Source organism: Cucurbita pepo, chromosome LG11, assembly GCF_002806865.2.
Source record: "Cucurbita pepo subsp. pepo cultivar mu-cu-16 chromosome LG11, ASM280686v2, whole genome shotgun sequence".
Classification (NCBI taxonomy): Eukaryota; Viridiplantae; Streptophyta; class Magnoliopsida; order Cucurbitales; family Cucurbitaceae; genus Cucurbita; species Cucurbita pepo.
Genome location: NC_036648.1, coordinates 4,404,778 through 4,419,576, shown reverse-complemented (window position 1 = coordinate 4,419,576; position 14,799 = coordinate 4,404,778). Strand labels below are relative to the sequence as shown.

At 38.2% G+C, this 14,799-nt stretch overlaps 1 protein-coding gene across 1 annotated transcript; it reads left to right on the top strand.

The window, feature by feature from the left end:
* The first annotated feature begins 255 nt into the window (after positions 1 to 255).
* Positions 256 to 9,213, top strand: LOC111805260 (serine/threonine-protein kinase HT1-like). Its single transcript, XM_023690243.1, has 3 exons — positions 256 to 471; positions 1,016 to 1,997; positions 8,480 to 9,213. Exons 2-3 carry the CDS (start codon positions 1,096 to 1,098, stop codon positions 8,817 to 8,819), a joined length of 1,242 nt encoding a protein of 413 aa, XP_023546011.1. The 5' UTR covers positions 256 to 471; positions 1,016 to 1,095; the 3' UTR covers positions 8,820 to 9,213.
* The last annotated feature ends 5,586 nt before the right edge of the window (positions 9,214 to 14,799 follow it).

Here is a 14,799-nt window from a genome sequence, read left to right as displayed (position 1 = left end):
AAAATTCATGTACACACGCGCCTAGTGAGAGTAGAGTAGGGTGGAACCATGCGAAAATCCACGTGGCGCTCTTTAAATGGATGATGGTGCCGTAATTTCAACGACTAAACCGTAAGGAGAAGACGAAATACGGAAATAGAGTGGGAGTGTATACAGGGAATGATTACTCACCAGTCTTTGTAATAAAATTAAAAATTAAAATGAAGAAAAAAAGGGAAATAAAATGGAAAAACAAGCAAGAAGACTTGTGGAGCTCTCTCTCTCTCTCTCTCTCTCTCTCTCTCTCTCTCTCTCTCTCTATAGTTCATAGCCAATTTCCTCCGCTCACTTTCTTCTTCGTTTTCATACTCGACTTCGGGGATTTTTCTCCTTTTCCGCTGTTTTTTTTCGATTCGATCTGTTCTTAGCTTCTTCAATTGGTGTTGAGGACTTGGCACATCGGAATCGCCACGCTTTGACCTCCTGATCCAGGTATCTTTTTGACTTTAAACTTCATGAATTGGGGTCTCCTACTCTTCGATTGTGGGATGTTTCTGTTTTGCTAAATTGTGCTGATGTTTGATACATGATGTTGAGTTTTAGTTTGTGGTAAACTTCAAGTTTTCTACTGGGTTGTTGTTACCGAAGTCTTCGAATTAGTTTGTTATTATTATTTTTTTTTTTGGGGTTTTGACTTAGTTGGCTTGGATTGTTTAGCTAGTGTTGTGAATCTATTAATTTTCGAAATGGTTAGAAATCTACACGGATGTTTTTGGTTGAGATTTTTGAAGTTGGGAGGGTTATTATGCTAAAAGGGCTTTTGTTTTTGGTTTTGTTCCATGTTTTTTCTTTGCCCTGTTTGCTTAAGTTTCATGGAGGTCTGTACTAGAGTTGTTTGTTGTTTGTTTGTTTGTTTTTAGAACTGTTTAGTACGCTACATGTTAGTTGTTGTTTTGTTTGGTAAGTCTGTAATACAAACAAATATTTGTTTTTACTCAAGAATGCTCTTTCTTTTCCATTTGGTTGTTTGGTACAGATTCTATTAGCCGTCTGTGGACCTAGCATCGGTGATGCTAAAGATATAAAGGGAATCAAAGGGTTCTCTTTAGTGGAAAAATGTTGGAGGGTGGTCAAAAATTCCCTGGAATGATCGATTTAAACGAGCATGCATATGATCTATCACAAGGGTTTTACCATAAACTTGGTGAGGGAACCAATATGTCTATTGACAGCTTTGCAAGCTTGCAAACGAGCAATGATGGAGGCTCAGTTGCCATGTCTTTAGATAACAGCAGTGTTGGATCGAATGAGTCTCATACTCGGATCTTAAATCACCAAGGGTTGCGGCGGCGTGCAAATGATAACCATACTTTTCAACATAGTGTTAACCATCGTGGAAGAGTTAGACATCACCTGAGTGATGATGCACTAGCCCGAGCTTTATTTGATAGTAATACACCCACCCAGGGTCTTGAAAATTTTGAGAAGTGGACTCTTGATTTAAGGAAACTTAATATGGGGGAGGCTTTTGCTCAAGGTGCCTTTGGAAAACTCTACAGAGGTACTTATGATGGCGAAGATGTCGCTATCAAGATCTTGGAGAGGCCAGAGAATGACGTAGAGAAGGCTCAGTTAATGGAACAGCAATATCAGCAGGAGGTGATGATGCTTGCTACTCTGAAGCACCCAAATATTGTCCGGTTTATTGGATCATGCCATAAGCCAATGGTTTGGTGCATTGTTACTGAATATGCAAAGGGTGGTTCAGTTAGGCAGTTCTTGATGAAGCGACAAAGTCGCTCTGTCCCATTGAAATTAGCTGTCAAACAAGCTTTGGATGTTGCCAGGGGGATGGAATATGTTCATGGCCTTGGGTTGATTCACAGGGACTTGAAATCAGATAACCTTTTGATTTTTGCAGACAAGTCTATCAAAGTTGCTGACTTTGGAGTGGCTCGGATTGAGGTGCAGACAGAGGGCATGACACCTGAGACTGGAACCTACCGCTGGATGGCTCCGTAAGTATTATGGAACTTGGATGTTTGCTGTTATAATCTACATCTTTTCCAAATATTTTCTGCATACGTGTTTGTGGCATTTTTTTAAAAATTATTTTTGAAATGGGACTGAGTAGCTTCATATGACTAAGAAAAAAGAAGATTGGCCAAGAAATCAATGCCTCTGGAAAGTATTCCAGGTCCTATAAAACTTCAAGGGCCTTTCATGTATAAGTCTATGGTTGCTATTTTAGAACTATAAAAGGAAAAGAAGTAAAATTATTTAATTGTTTATTTATTATTATTGTTGTTGGTGTTGTGATGGAATAGAAAGGAGAATATATTCCATGTTTTAGGTATAATATCCAAAACTTCTCATGCGTGTTCATAATTTGTTTGATCTCCTTTCTCAAACTCTAAAATTTGATTTTCTAGCACTAGTTTCAGCGTCCTTCTGTACCAGATTCCCAGGCATTTTTCAAGCTTATGTGCTTTTTATCACTGGTTTGTTTAATGTGCTGACGTTTGTTTCTCATTTATTTTTCCTAATTGTGATTCTGATTGCATTTGTACTTCTGCTGGTGCAACAATATTATCTTACTAGATAATGTGTCAAAGATCGTGTGCCTCCTCTAAGGCAGCATAACTCTGTTGCATTTTCACAATGTAAATTTATAGCTTTGACGCATACACACATGCATCATGCATATACATATAACTGTACACGTATCTATAAATACATATTTCTGCACATGTGTGTTTGACTGTGGCCCATATGGGTCTCGTGGCTTTTCCAGTCACCATTCTTTAAAAGTAGAATTAGTGATTAGATCAGGATTGTTAAGCCAGTTCTTTGTCTCTTCTTTTTCTCTCTCTTTTGGTTGGAGAAAATGTTGTCTTTTTTGTCAGAAATGTTGACATGTTTTTTCCTTTTTTTTTTTTTAGGAAAAGAAAGTATAAGGGAATATGTTCAGAATTATGTTCTTTAACTGAATATACGAACGCAAGATGCAAATATGGTTTATCAGCAATATTTGATTTCTGCTAAACTAGGATTTGATCTTCTGCATCCTTAACTATTTTCGCTTATAACATTTTTCTTCTGTTCATTACTGGTCATTATGATGCCTTTGATTTTAAATTTTCAGGTTATTTCTTGCACTTTTTTTGTTTGTGGGGTGTGGAGTGAGGTTGGCTAATAGAATGATTACATCAGAAAATGTTAGTTCTTTGGTTTTTGTATTGCCTCTAGCTGCCTCTTAAACATCACTGATCAGGAGGGGTATGGGCCTTTTTGAACATATGTGCCAATTCCATATGAATGGGGTTGTATGATATTCCTTTACATGAGTTGTTTATGGAGGTGAAAGATCAAGATTACAAGTATGATGGTTTAAATTGTTGTTTATAATACAGATTTAGGGTCTTAGTCACATTTTATTTCAGAGGACTCTTGGTAAAATATCCACCATTAATGTAGTACACTGTAAAAAAAAATTGAAATCTTCAAAACATATCATCTGTAAATCCTTTATCCCACATATTTTCTTGTGGTGGGATGTGTGTTCGAAAAGTGCTGTGCATTTCAAGAAAGATGTCACTTGATGTGAGCTGTGAAAAGCCATGCATGCCTCATTGAAGGTCAATGCCATGATGGCTAATGTGGCAAAGAAGGTAAGTTGCAAGTCACCTCCGTCATGGGTGTGTGCCTTGATGCACCTTAACAATAAGATATGGGAAATGAAAAAAGTATCGCATTGTATAGGTTAATTCTCTCTTTCCTTGTTTTCCTAGCCTTTTACCAATCCTCTTGAGGGCAACTATCTACTTGAGGCGTCACACTTAGAATTTGAAAGACAAGGTTGTATAAAACATTTCCTGCGTTGTCACTCTCTTGAAAGAGGTTGTCTTGTTGACGAATTCCATAATCTATTGACTGGTGGATTAATTTTTTTAAAAAAATAATAATTATTATTTTAAATCTCGGATCTTCCTTTGGATCCAATTGGTCAAGGTGAAAACTACACAAGAAACATGATTTTGCTGTTGTCCAAAATTTCTGCATAATTTCGGAAACGTTTCTGAAAAATTAGAAATAAAAAACATAAACATTTACCAAACACTTTTTTTTCCCTAAAATACTTGAAACTAGAATCAGGAAACTTATCAAACGGGCTTTTTGAATCTTCATCTTATAATATGCTTGGTAGATAGACAGCCACCACCTTGGGATTTTCTCCCCATACAGGGGCCTTTCTGCTATTCAAATACATTTTATGAGATCCTAATTTGGTCTAAGAGGCCACTGATTTGATTTTCTTTAAGACGATTGTTCATCTTACCTTAGGTTTTTGGTTCTTTAGGATCTAGAGATAAGAGAACTTAGACTCTTGATTCCTTCAGCGTGTTTTCTGGGACACTGTTTCCTTTTTCTAACCTGGTCTCTTTTACTAATCATCATTCTCACCCCCTTTCTTCTCAAAGTTCTAGAAAGTGAAAAAGAAGGTAAAAGTTTTCTTATGGTTGGTTGCCCTCGTGAGAACTAATATGGTCTAGAAATCCTCTTCTTTTGTGCTTTGACCTCAATGGCATGTTTTTTTCAAACTAGTGTTCGAAGATCTGGACTGCATTCTATGGAGGTATCCTTTTGTTCAAGATTTTTGGAGAAACTTTTAGGGTTCTGTGTGGCTTTGGCTCCCTGGTGAAAGTTTTTGGGCAGTGTTCTTATCACCANGAAGAAAGATTAAAAAATGAGAAGGTTTTTGGGCAGTGTTGGAAGAAGTCATTCTAACCCTTTTGAGACAAAGGTGCAATTTCTTTGGCAGGTGGGAGTTCGATACATATACATTTCAATGCATCTCTATACCGTCTATGGCCAATTTTTTTTTTTTCTATAACGTTTTGAGGTTCTTTTGTTACTTTGACCATTGTCTTTTATATAGCCTAGTTGGTTTATTCCTTTCTCTTTCATTTCTGTTGATCAATTTTTTAAAAAAGTATCTTGAAAGTTAAAAGTTTTTTCTAATCATATTTCCCGTAACCTGAAAAACCTTCAAATTTACATACAGAACTTACATCTCCCTTAGTGAAGAATTAGGATCTTGTCCTATCTAGTAAACAAGCTTTATAAAATCATGGCCAAGGTTTTTCAACGCCCTCTTTGAGTATCTTTGCATTGGATTAGGGCCCTTTCATAGAACTCTCTTTTTTGAGTGTTTGGAAGGAGATGCCTCAACTCCTTGTCCTCTTGTGTGCATTTCTACCTTTTTCTTTTAGTAAAATTAAAACAATAAAAAATCATGGTGACCTTTCATAAGAATGATTGCAACACTATGTTTTCTTATTCACATAAAAATGATACTCTATCAATATTACATTATACATTATTAATGTTTTAGTTGTTATCTTGACGTTAGCGTGATTGACTAATGAAATCACAGATAAAAAGAAACTGCGTTTATATAAAGCTATGGATGGCATGTTTTTTGGACCAAGCGTTGCTCAAAGAAAAGCTTTCAGAAGTTGGTCTAGGAATTCTTTTGGCTGCTTTGATGAATAGCTTAGTATGAAAAATTGATGGCCGTCAGTTTGAAGAACAATCTTTATGTTTTTGCTGCTATATGTTCTCATTGGGACGCTTTAGATGAAGTTAGGCTGAGGCAGACAGCAGAAGGTTTTTTTTTTTTTTTTTCCTTTGTGGATATTGAATTTGGTGGTTAGTCTACTCATCCTTTTTTTTTTTTTTAGCAACGATTCAATTTCATCTATCAGTTTAAGGAAATCATCTTCTTGGAGTATCCATGAGGATACTATTTCAGTTATTTTCGATAGGTTTATGAATTAGCCAATAGCCCCTTAAGTTCTTGTATGCAAAGTTTTGGGTGGGAAGCCTAATGCTTTTAGTTCTTTCATTAGCTGGCTAAGCGAGGAAAATTTATTAAGCGTAAATACCAGCCCAAGAGCTTTTGTAATTCTATTTCTTAGCACTCCGAGCCAGGAACCGAATCTCTCTTTATGCAAGATTTGGTTTTATGCAAGATTTGGTATAGGCATACTAAACAAGATCCTATTGTTCAATAGATTTCCTTGAAGTGTTAAACACCGACGGTAAGATGCACGTTAAAAATCTGAAGTATTATTTTGTTCACTGATAGTTTCTAGCTTAAATGGAATTTTTCTATGCCCTCTCTGGTAATGATCTGGTTGGATAGACTAGGTATAAGCTAGTATCAAGGCAATATGCTAGTGATAAAATTCAACGCACAGGATAAAACACCATTGCTATGCGAGTGTGGGAAATATTCTAATGATAGTGTGTTCCTTTATCAGATATTTCTTACCACATCTTCCCATTTGGATCATTATGACAAGATCAAATATATATATATATATATATATATATATATATATATATATATAAATAAATAAATAAATAAAGAATCTTCCGTAAGAAATCTTGTTAGTGCAAGTGAAGGAATTAAAGACTTCTTATTGCATGTTCAATTCCACTTTTATCGATTTCTCTTGTGATATATAATATATACTTAGGATGTGCTCTAAACATGTTCCTTCTTTTAGCAACTATTGTTTAAATTCTCATGTTTTAACTTCATTTGAATGAGATCTATTCCTTTTCTGTAGCGCTTCATATCAACAATGAATTGTTTCATAGCTAAAAAAAAAAAAAAAAAAATCATCCTCTAGTTGATCCTACAGTCTTCTCTTCTTGAAAAACTCTTCTGTTGCACTCCAAATTAAGGCACAGAAAGCATTCAACCACGATATCCTCTTGGTGTCTTTTAACCTCTAATTGAGCCCTGAAGCACCAACTCTTCATGGTGTCCAGAAATTGGCCACTGTAGGATGAAGATATCCAGCAGCTGGCACCAGAGGGCCAGGACAAAGGAGCACAAACCTGAAAACAATGGTTGGCATTTTTCTGAAATCTTTTCACAGAGAGTGAGGACTATGGGATTGAGATAGCAAGGGATCAATTTTTTATTCGAACTTTACAGTCGGTATTAAGACCTCCAAGGGTAAGAAAGAATACAAAGGAGAGCCGGGAAGACTAGTTCCTCTTGGGCTGGACAAGACTAATGGACGAGAACTATCTGATTTGTGGATCAAACCATTTGTTCTAGCCATTCATCCAGAGGTTTAGTCCAGTCTTCTTATCTAGCTCTTAACAACCTACACTGTTCTCAATGTGTGCTTTGGCTCTGTAACTCCTTTCTGTAATCCTTTGGCTTGGGCTCTCTTTCATATAATGAATTGGAAGTATTTTTGTTTCCTAATTCAGATGATCTTTTTTCCTTCCCTCCTATGTTTCTCTCAGCCTTCTTAGAGTATTTTCCTTTTCTCTTGTTCTTAAATTTCTGCCTTTGGTATTCGCCTTTGGTTTTGAGTGAGACCCAAGCCTCACAAGTCACATGAGCCTGTATTTTGTTTTCCTTCAATGCAACGTTCTCTTATAACAAGACTCTAGTTGGTAACTGCTTGACCAATCTTGGGTGGTGGGTTTCTGACATAATAGTATCTTATTCATATGGTTTCCTTATTATTTATCTTATGATTTATTCTTTGCTTTTTAAAAATATTAAGTTACTCAAACCACCTTTGCTTAGTCTAGAATCATTAGGGCCAGTGAAAAAGTGTAAGGGCTTTCAGAATGAGTCCAACTCATGGTAGCCCTCCAATTTAGAATTTAAAAATCCTATGAGTTTCTTTGTCAACTAAATATTGTATGCGAGTAGCTGCCAAGTGATATTAGTTATGATGCACCTAGGTTGGTCCCAATCATATAAAGATGAATAGGATACTTTCTTTGAACATGCCGAGCCAAGTCAATTAAGTTCGGAATAATGAACTCAAGCTTTGATATTGTTTTTGCACATTGTTTCTGTCGGTGATCTGGAAAATTAAACGCATAAATTTGAGAAGTTAAGGGTTGATTCTTCTGATAAACTTGAAAGAAAGTTGAGCCTGGTAGGAAATTTTAGCCCGTGTTTCTTTTGTTGTCTAGAAGGCTCATCTTTGCAATTATACCAAAATACACTGTGAGGCTCATTTGAAATCTCTAACTGTATGGGGGAAGAAAATGCACTTTTAATATACTTAGATGTTCAAATAATTTCATGTATTGACTTCCAACCGTGCTGCTTGAAATTTTCAATAATGGTTTGTGTATGGCTGTCTGGAAAGTTATTTTGTCTGAAATTGTTAATATCATGAAATTAGTGGCTGTGGTAGCTGATTAATTTTTTCTCGAAAGTATATTTATATGACTTGCTACTGAAGGAGAAATTTGTCTGATCATTTGCAAAGGAGAAGACAAAAAGACTCCTTAAGTCAAACGTATTCTTATGCTGCTGGGGACTTCGTTTTCTTCTATTTACATTTTGTCATTCATTACTGGTTATGTTAGCTTTTGTTATATTTGAAACTAGTTTACCAATTTAAGTTATATGAGGCCTTTTTTTTCTCTTCATTGTATGATTCTACAGGGAGATGATCCAACACAGGCCTTACACCCAAAAGGTGGACTTGTATAGCTTTGGTATCGTTCTGTGGGAGCTCATTACTGGAATGCTTCCATTCCAGAACATGACAGCCGTTCAGGCTGCTTTTGCAGTTGTTAACAAGGGAGTTCGTCCTATCATTCCCAATGATTGCTTGCCTGTTTTGAGCGACATCATGACCCGGTGCTGGGATGCCAACCCTGATGTTAGGCCATCATTTTCCGAGGTCGTTCGAATGCTAGAGAATGCACAGACTGAGATCATGACAACTGTCCGTAAAGCTCGTTTCAGGTGTTGCATTATGCAGCCGATGACAACAGACTGATATTAAGTTACAGAAAAAAAAAAGAAAAAAAAAAAGAACTGAACACATTGAAAATGTGAAGGCCAATAAGGAAAAAGAGAGACATATGAAGAAGAAACTGGAAAAAGAAGAGGCAGATGCAAATAGAAGGTAATTTGTTGGTGTGCTTATCTTTGTGTATTTATCCTATCAGATTTTTAATTTCTTTTCAGACATATAGAAAGGAAAAAAAAAAAAAAAAAAAACAAAAAACAAAAAAAGTTATGATGATGAAACCTTTGAACCTTCTAAGTTTTGAGTTTCCTATTTTACTGCATTCCTGTTGGCGACTTAACCATTAAAGAGGAGATTTGACGTGTATGTATACCATTTTACTTGCTCTATGTTAAATTCACTGGAAATGTTAAAACCTTAATCATCCTGCAACCTTCAAATTTCTTTAGGACTTGTCACTCAAGAATGGAATTGCCTTTCCAATTCTCAGCCGATATCGGATCGGCGTTTCATTTTTAGTACTGATTTTCGAGTCTTTTGGTAGAAACCAGTGGAAATCTTGTATTCAAATTGTGCAGTGTGGATGGTGGTAGATGGTAAGGGAGGAGGAGGGGCTGTATCATCTTCTTATTTCTGTCTTATAACTTGAGCAAAGTTTGAACTGTCTTTAGAAAAGTCAAGTTTTAGATTTTATGAAAATATTGATTGAGATGTGATTAGAAATTTCATGAAAACTTTAAGAAATTATGAAAATGGATGGAAATTGTTTGAATAGGTAATGAAAATTCAAATATGGCTTAGCTAGACTATACATGGCTTATTTTAGGCACCAAATATTATAAAATTGTGTCGCCTAAAATATTATAAAATTGTGTCTAATACGTTCTTGAATTTTTAATTTTGTCTCATAAATTCTTGAAAGTTTATAGATATAACTTATGAATGTCAATTAGGTCCATTAGGTCCAACGTTAAAAGAATTAGTTTGTAATTTACACACCCAAAGTTTGACGCATGCATCCATGATGTCTGGAATGAGGCATATAAAGAGGGTAATAGCAGACTGATCAACCTCAAGGCCATAGTGTTCAACACTTATCTCTAATAAAAGCCAGAGAAGGAGAGATCAGGTACTAACTTACTTTGTAACTTGAAAACCTAAAATCTCTGGCTAGTCATACATACAACCATCTTGTTAGGAATTACGACTCTCCTCAATGGTATGATATTGTCCACTTTGATCATAAGCTCTCGAATAGCCTCCCCCTTAATCAAGGCTCGACTCCTTTCTCTGGAGCCCTCGAACAAAGTACACTATTTGTTCGACACTTTAGTCACTTTTGACTACACCTTCAAGGCTCTCCACAATGGTATAATATTGTCCGCTTTGAGTCTAAACTCTCATGGCTTTACTTTGGGCTTCTCCAAGTCTAAGCTCTCGTGGCTTTACTTTGGGCTTCCCCAAAAGACCTCGTACCAATAGAGATAGTATTCCTCACTTCTAAACCCGTGATCTTATCTTAACTTAGCTATGTCAATAAAATCTACATTGGATACATGAGCTTACCGAATTTAAGAAAGCATACTGGAAAACACGGTCTTCAAAGTCTTCAAGGTCTTCAAGGTCTTCAAACCAAGCCACTTTATCCAAGGAATTGCAGGAAGGAGAATTGAAAACACATCTTACTCAAGATGCCCTAAATTAGCCCTCGTGCCTGACCGATTCAAACTTTACCTCCTTTAGGAAGCAAATCCTATGTACTTAGCAGGCATACGCCTTAATTGCTCGGCCAAAGCGGCATATATGTCGCCTGAGAAATTCGAACTCTCAGGGGGAAACTCCCACTCGGCCAAAGCTACATATATTTTGTACAATAGAAGTCTAAGCTATACAAAAATTTGAAAGTCAAACGTTCTCATTAACAAATAAAATAAATACAAATCTACGAGATTTGAAGGAAACAAAAATTAAATTGTTGCCTAAGAGATTCAAACTCTCGCAGGGAAACCCCATGTACTTAACAGGCACACGCCTTAACCACTCAGCCAAAACGACACATATTTTTTGCAACAAAAATCTAAGCTATACAAAAATTTAAAAGTCCAACGTTCTCGTTAACAAATAAAATAAATATAAATCTCTCGTTAACCTGGAATTCAAATAATTTATGCTCTAAATGAATATTTAATGTAAATATTAAACAAGAAATAAAGAAAAAATTTTAAACAATTACCTAAGAGATTCAAACTCTAGCCCGAAAACCTCATGTACTTAGCAGGTATTCTCCTCTCTGTGTTTTCCATTTCATGTTTAGGTGTAAGAACCCAAGCACATCGGTAGTAGAAATTGTCCTCTTTGAGCTTTCCATTCTAGGCTTCCTCTCAAGGTTTTAAAACGTGTCTGCTAGGGAGAGGTTTCCACACCCTTAAGGAATGCTTAGTTCACCTCTCTAACTGATATGAGATCTCACAATCCGACCTTCTTCCGAGCCCAGCATCCTCAATGACACTTGTTTCTCTCTCTAATCGATGTGGGATCTCACAATCCACCTCCTCTTTAAGTCTCAATGTTCTCGTTGGCACTCATTTCTCTCTCTAATAGATATGAGATCTCATAATTCACCCCTTCGGAGTTCAGCGTTCTCGCTGGCACACCGCCCGGTATCCACCACCTTCAAGGATCAGCGTCCTCGTTGTCGCACCGCCCAATGTTTAACTCTAATACCATTTGTAATAGCTCAAGCTCACTGCTAACAGATATGGTTCTCTTTGGACTTTTGTTTCCGGGCTTCCCCTCAAGGTTTTAAAATATATCTGCTAGAAGGAGATTTTCACACTCTTATAAGGAATGCTTTATCTCCCTCCCCCAAGCTTAAATGGGATAATGTTCTTATCGACTTTAAAAATGATAACAATGTAGGGTGGCGCTTAACGTGATAGCTAATTTAGAAGACTTCATTGAAGTACTAATCACGACTGCATGAATTTCTAACTTAGTGGACTTATTAAACCAACTAAATGTAAAAGTAAGTATTATCAAGTCGATTTCTATAACTGGTGGGTGATTCCTGCTCGAAGACGATTCCCTTGGTAATTCTAATACGTAGGATAAACGATTCATAGTTTTACTTTTGGTCAATCTTCTTTCACATTTTTCAAACGTTCGTGCTTTTAATTCCTTCTATCTTTTCAATATGTAGAAGTCCTGGAGACTGTTGAAAATTGTAACACAAAATAATAATAATAATAATAATAATAATAAATAAATAAATAAATAAATAAATAAAAAAGGGCTGAGTCAACAATGGGGCAAAAATGTCATTTTGCCCCTCCAGCCATAACAGGGGTTCAAGTAAACCCCATCAATCCTCCTGCAAGAGAAAGAGAAAGTTAGAGAGAAAACTGGGAGGAAACAGAAAAGAGTCGCCGCGAAGTTCATTGGACCACTGTCGAAATCCACCGTCAGATGAGACTTGTACAAGGACCGATAGGCTAGTGAGGCCGATGCTACGTCAAGATCCAAGAACGATTCGTGAGGTAAGGTTCTGAACGACATTTTTAGATCTGAGCTTTTTCTATGTGAACCGAGTTCTAAAATGTTAATTATTCACCTAGGAACAATTCTACACCTGATCTGCCAAGAAGTTTGGCCAAAATCTCAACCCGAAAGCAGAGATCCGAGAATCGTCCGAGAACGGTAAGTGAACTTCCGACGCTCTTAACTAGTCTGATATTTAAGCAAAAAATTACAAAAAAAAAATACCAAGACGTAGCCCGTAACACGATTTAGAACCTTAAGAAATCATATCGATCCAATCTAAGAATCAAAAGATATGAAAATCGAAAATGGGACTCTGTGTTACGGATTGCAGAGGACAAAGATGAAAAAAAAAAGAGTCGGCCAGCGAGCGATGGAGGGCGGCGCGACAAGCGCTGGACACGCGTCGACTGTCGGCTGGAGCAACGCAGCTCCAATGAGACAACGACACGTGTCGCCTACAAAGCCGAGCTGAACCCGAACCGAACCAGACCGACCGACCCACGACTGCACGGAAAGCTACCACGCGTGCGTCCTGCAACTGGCGCACTTTCTCGTGCATGAAACGGCCGTTTTGGCCCGTTTGCCCTCTGTTTGCCCGATTGTTGTCCTGATTCCCGTTCTAATACTGTTTTTATGTGAATAGGAACCCAATTGAAGTAAATTAATATTTTTGGACACCTCATGGGCATAGAAACGCTAGCGAAAAGGCATGCGTCAACCAGGTAAGTCACCACCCGGTATTTAGGAAGAAATACTTGTAGGATTTGCTTGGATTGCATGCATGCTAGTACCTTTGCCTTAGATTAGCTCTCCATGAATGTGATTAGTCAGATTGATTGTTATGAGTGTATTAGGTGAATTATCTTGAGTGTTGCTTGTATGCTTTAAGCTTCCGCCGTACGTATGTATGCGTTTAATTTATGTTGAAATTGTGTATTCTGCGTTCCGGGTGCTTGATGGATGAGTTCGTCCCATCGAGCGCGAACTTCGTGTTCTGGGTGCTTGATAGAGGTCATCGCCATATTGAGCCGGTGGGCCTAGTTTGTATGAATTATATATTACGATATTAGGAGACGGTTGAATGCACACTCTGTTATTTTCTAGAGTCCATTTCTATGATAAGCTTAGGGAATTGCTGTTAGAAGCGATAAGTCGCTCTTGCCAGACTTAACCTTCCCCTAGGAACTTAACGGATTACCATGGCAACAAGGAACCTCAGGAGTGTTCATAGATTGCTAGTGTGAGAACGGTATCTATAGTGTGATGTTCCACATTGGTTGGGGAGGAGAACAAACCACCATTTATAAGGGTGTGGAAACCTTCCCCTAGCAGACGCGTTTTAAAGCCTTGAGGGGAAGTCCGAAAGGGAAAGTCCAAAGAGGACAATATCTGCTAGCGGTGGATCTGGGTCGTTACAAATGGTATCAGATCCAGACACCGGACAATGTGTCAGCCTTCTCGCTGTTCCCCGAAGGGGGGTAGACACGAGGCGGTGTGCAAGTAAGGACGCTGGTCCCCAAAGGGGAGTGGATTTGTGGGCGGTCCCACATCGATTGAAGGAAGGAAAGAGTGCCAGCAAGGACATTGGGCCCCGAAGGGGGTGGATTGTGATGTCCCACATTGGTTGGGAAGGAGAACAAACTACCATTTATAAGGGTGTGGAAACCTTCCCCTAGCAGACACGTTTTAAAGCCTTGAGGGGAAGCCCGAAAGGGAAAGTCCAAAGAGGACAATATCTGCTAGTGGTGGATCTGGGTCGTTACAAATGGTATCAAATCCAGACACCAGACGATGTGTCAGCCTTCTCGCTGTTCCCCGAAGGGGGGTAGACACGAGGTGGTGTGCTAGTAAGGACGCTGGTCCCCAAAGGGGAGTGGATTTGGGGGCGGTTCCACATCGATTGAAGGAAGGAAAGAGTGCCAGTGAGGATGCTGGGCCCCGAAGGGGGGTGAATTGTGATGTCCCACATTGGTTGGGGAGGAGAACAAACCACCATTTATAAGAGTGTGGAAACCTTCCCCTAGCAGACGCGTTTTAAAGCCTTGAGGGGAAGCCCGAAAGGGAAAGCCCAAAGAGGACAATATCTACTAGCGGTGGGATCTAGGTCGTTACATATAGCTTTGTGGGAGAACCAATGGTTCCTGACCAGTCCTTATTGCTCTCAGCCATTTCACACGGGAAATGTGTCCCCACGTCGTACAGCCCATTAGCTGCATGGGAACGGGTTGGGTCGCGCCCCCCATAGGGGGACTATATGAGTTTAGGGGTATTCAGCACACCCCTAGACTAGATACCATGTAGTCCTAGATTGTCATGTAGAGGTAGTGTCTCATAGAGAGATACCAACCATATCAGCTTGGCGTAAGGAACCTCTAGATGTCTAATGAAAGGACGATGAACCGGTGAAACCCAAGGGGCAAGCTCCAAGGGACTAAGATTAGAACGAGATGACCTAGAACCGTATTAG

Coding starts and splice junctions, on each gene's coding strand:
- LOC111805260 (XM_023690243.1), top strand. CDS start 1,096: ATGTTGGAGGGTGGTCAAAAATTCCCTGGAATGATCGATTTAAACGAG. Junction 1,998..8,479: donor ACCTACCGCTGGATGGCTCC/GTAAGTATTATG, acceptor ATGATTCTACAG/GGAGATGATCCAACACAGGC.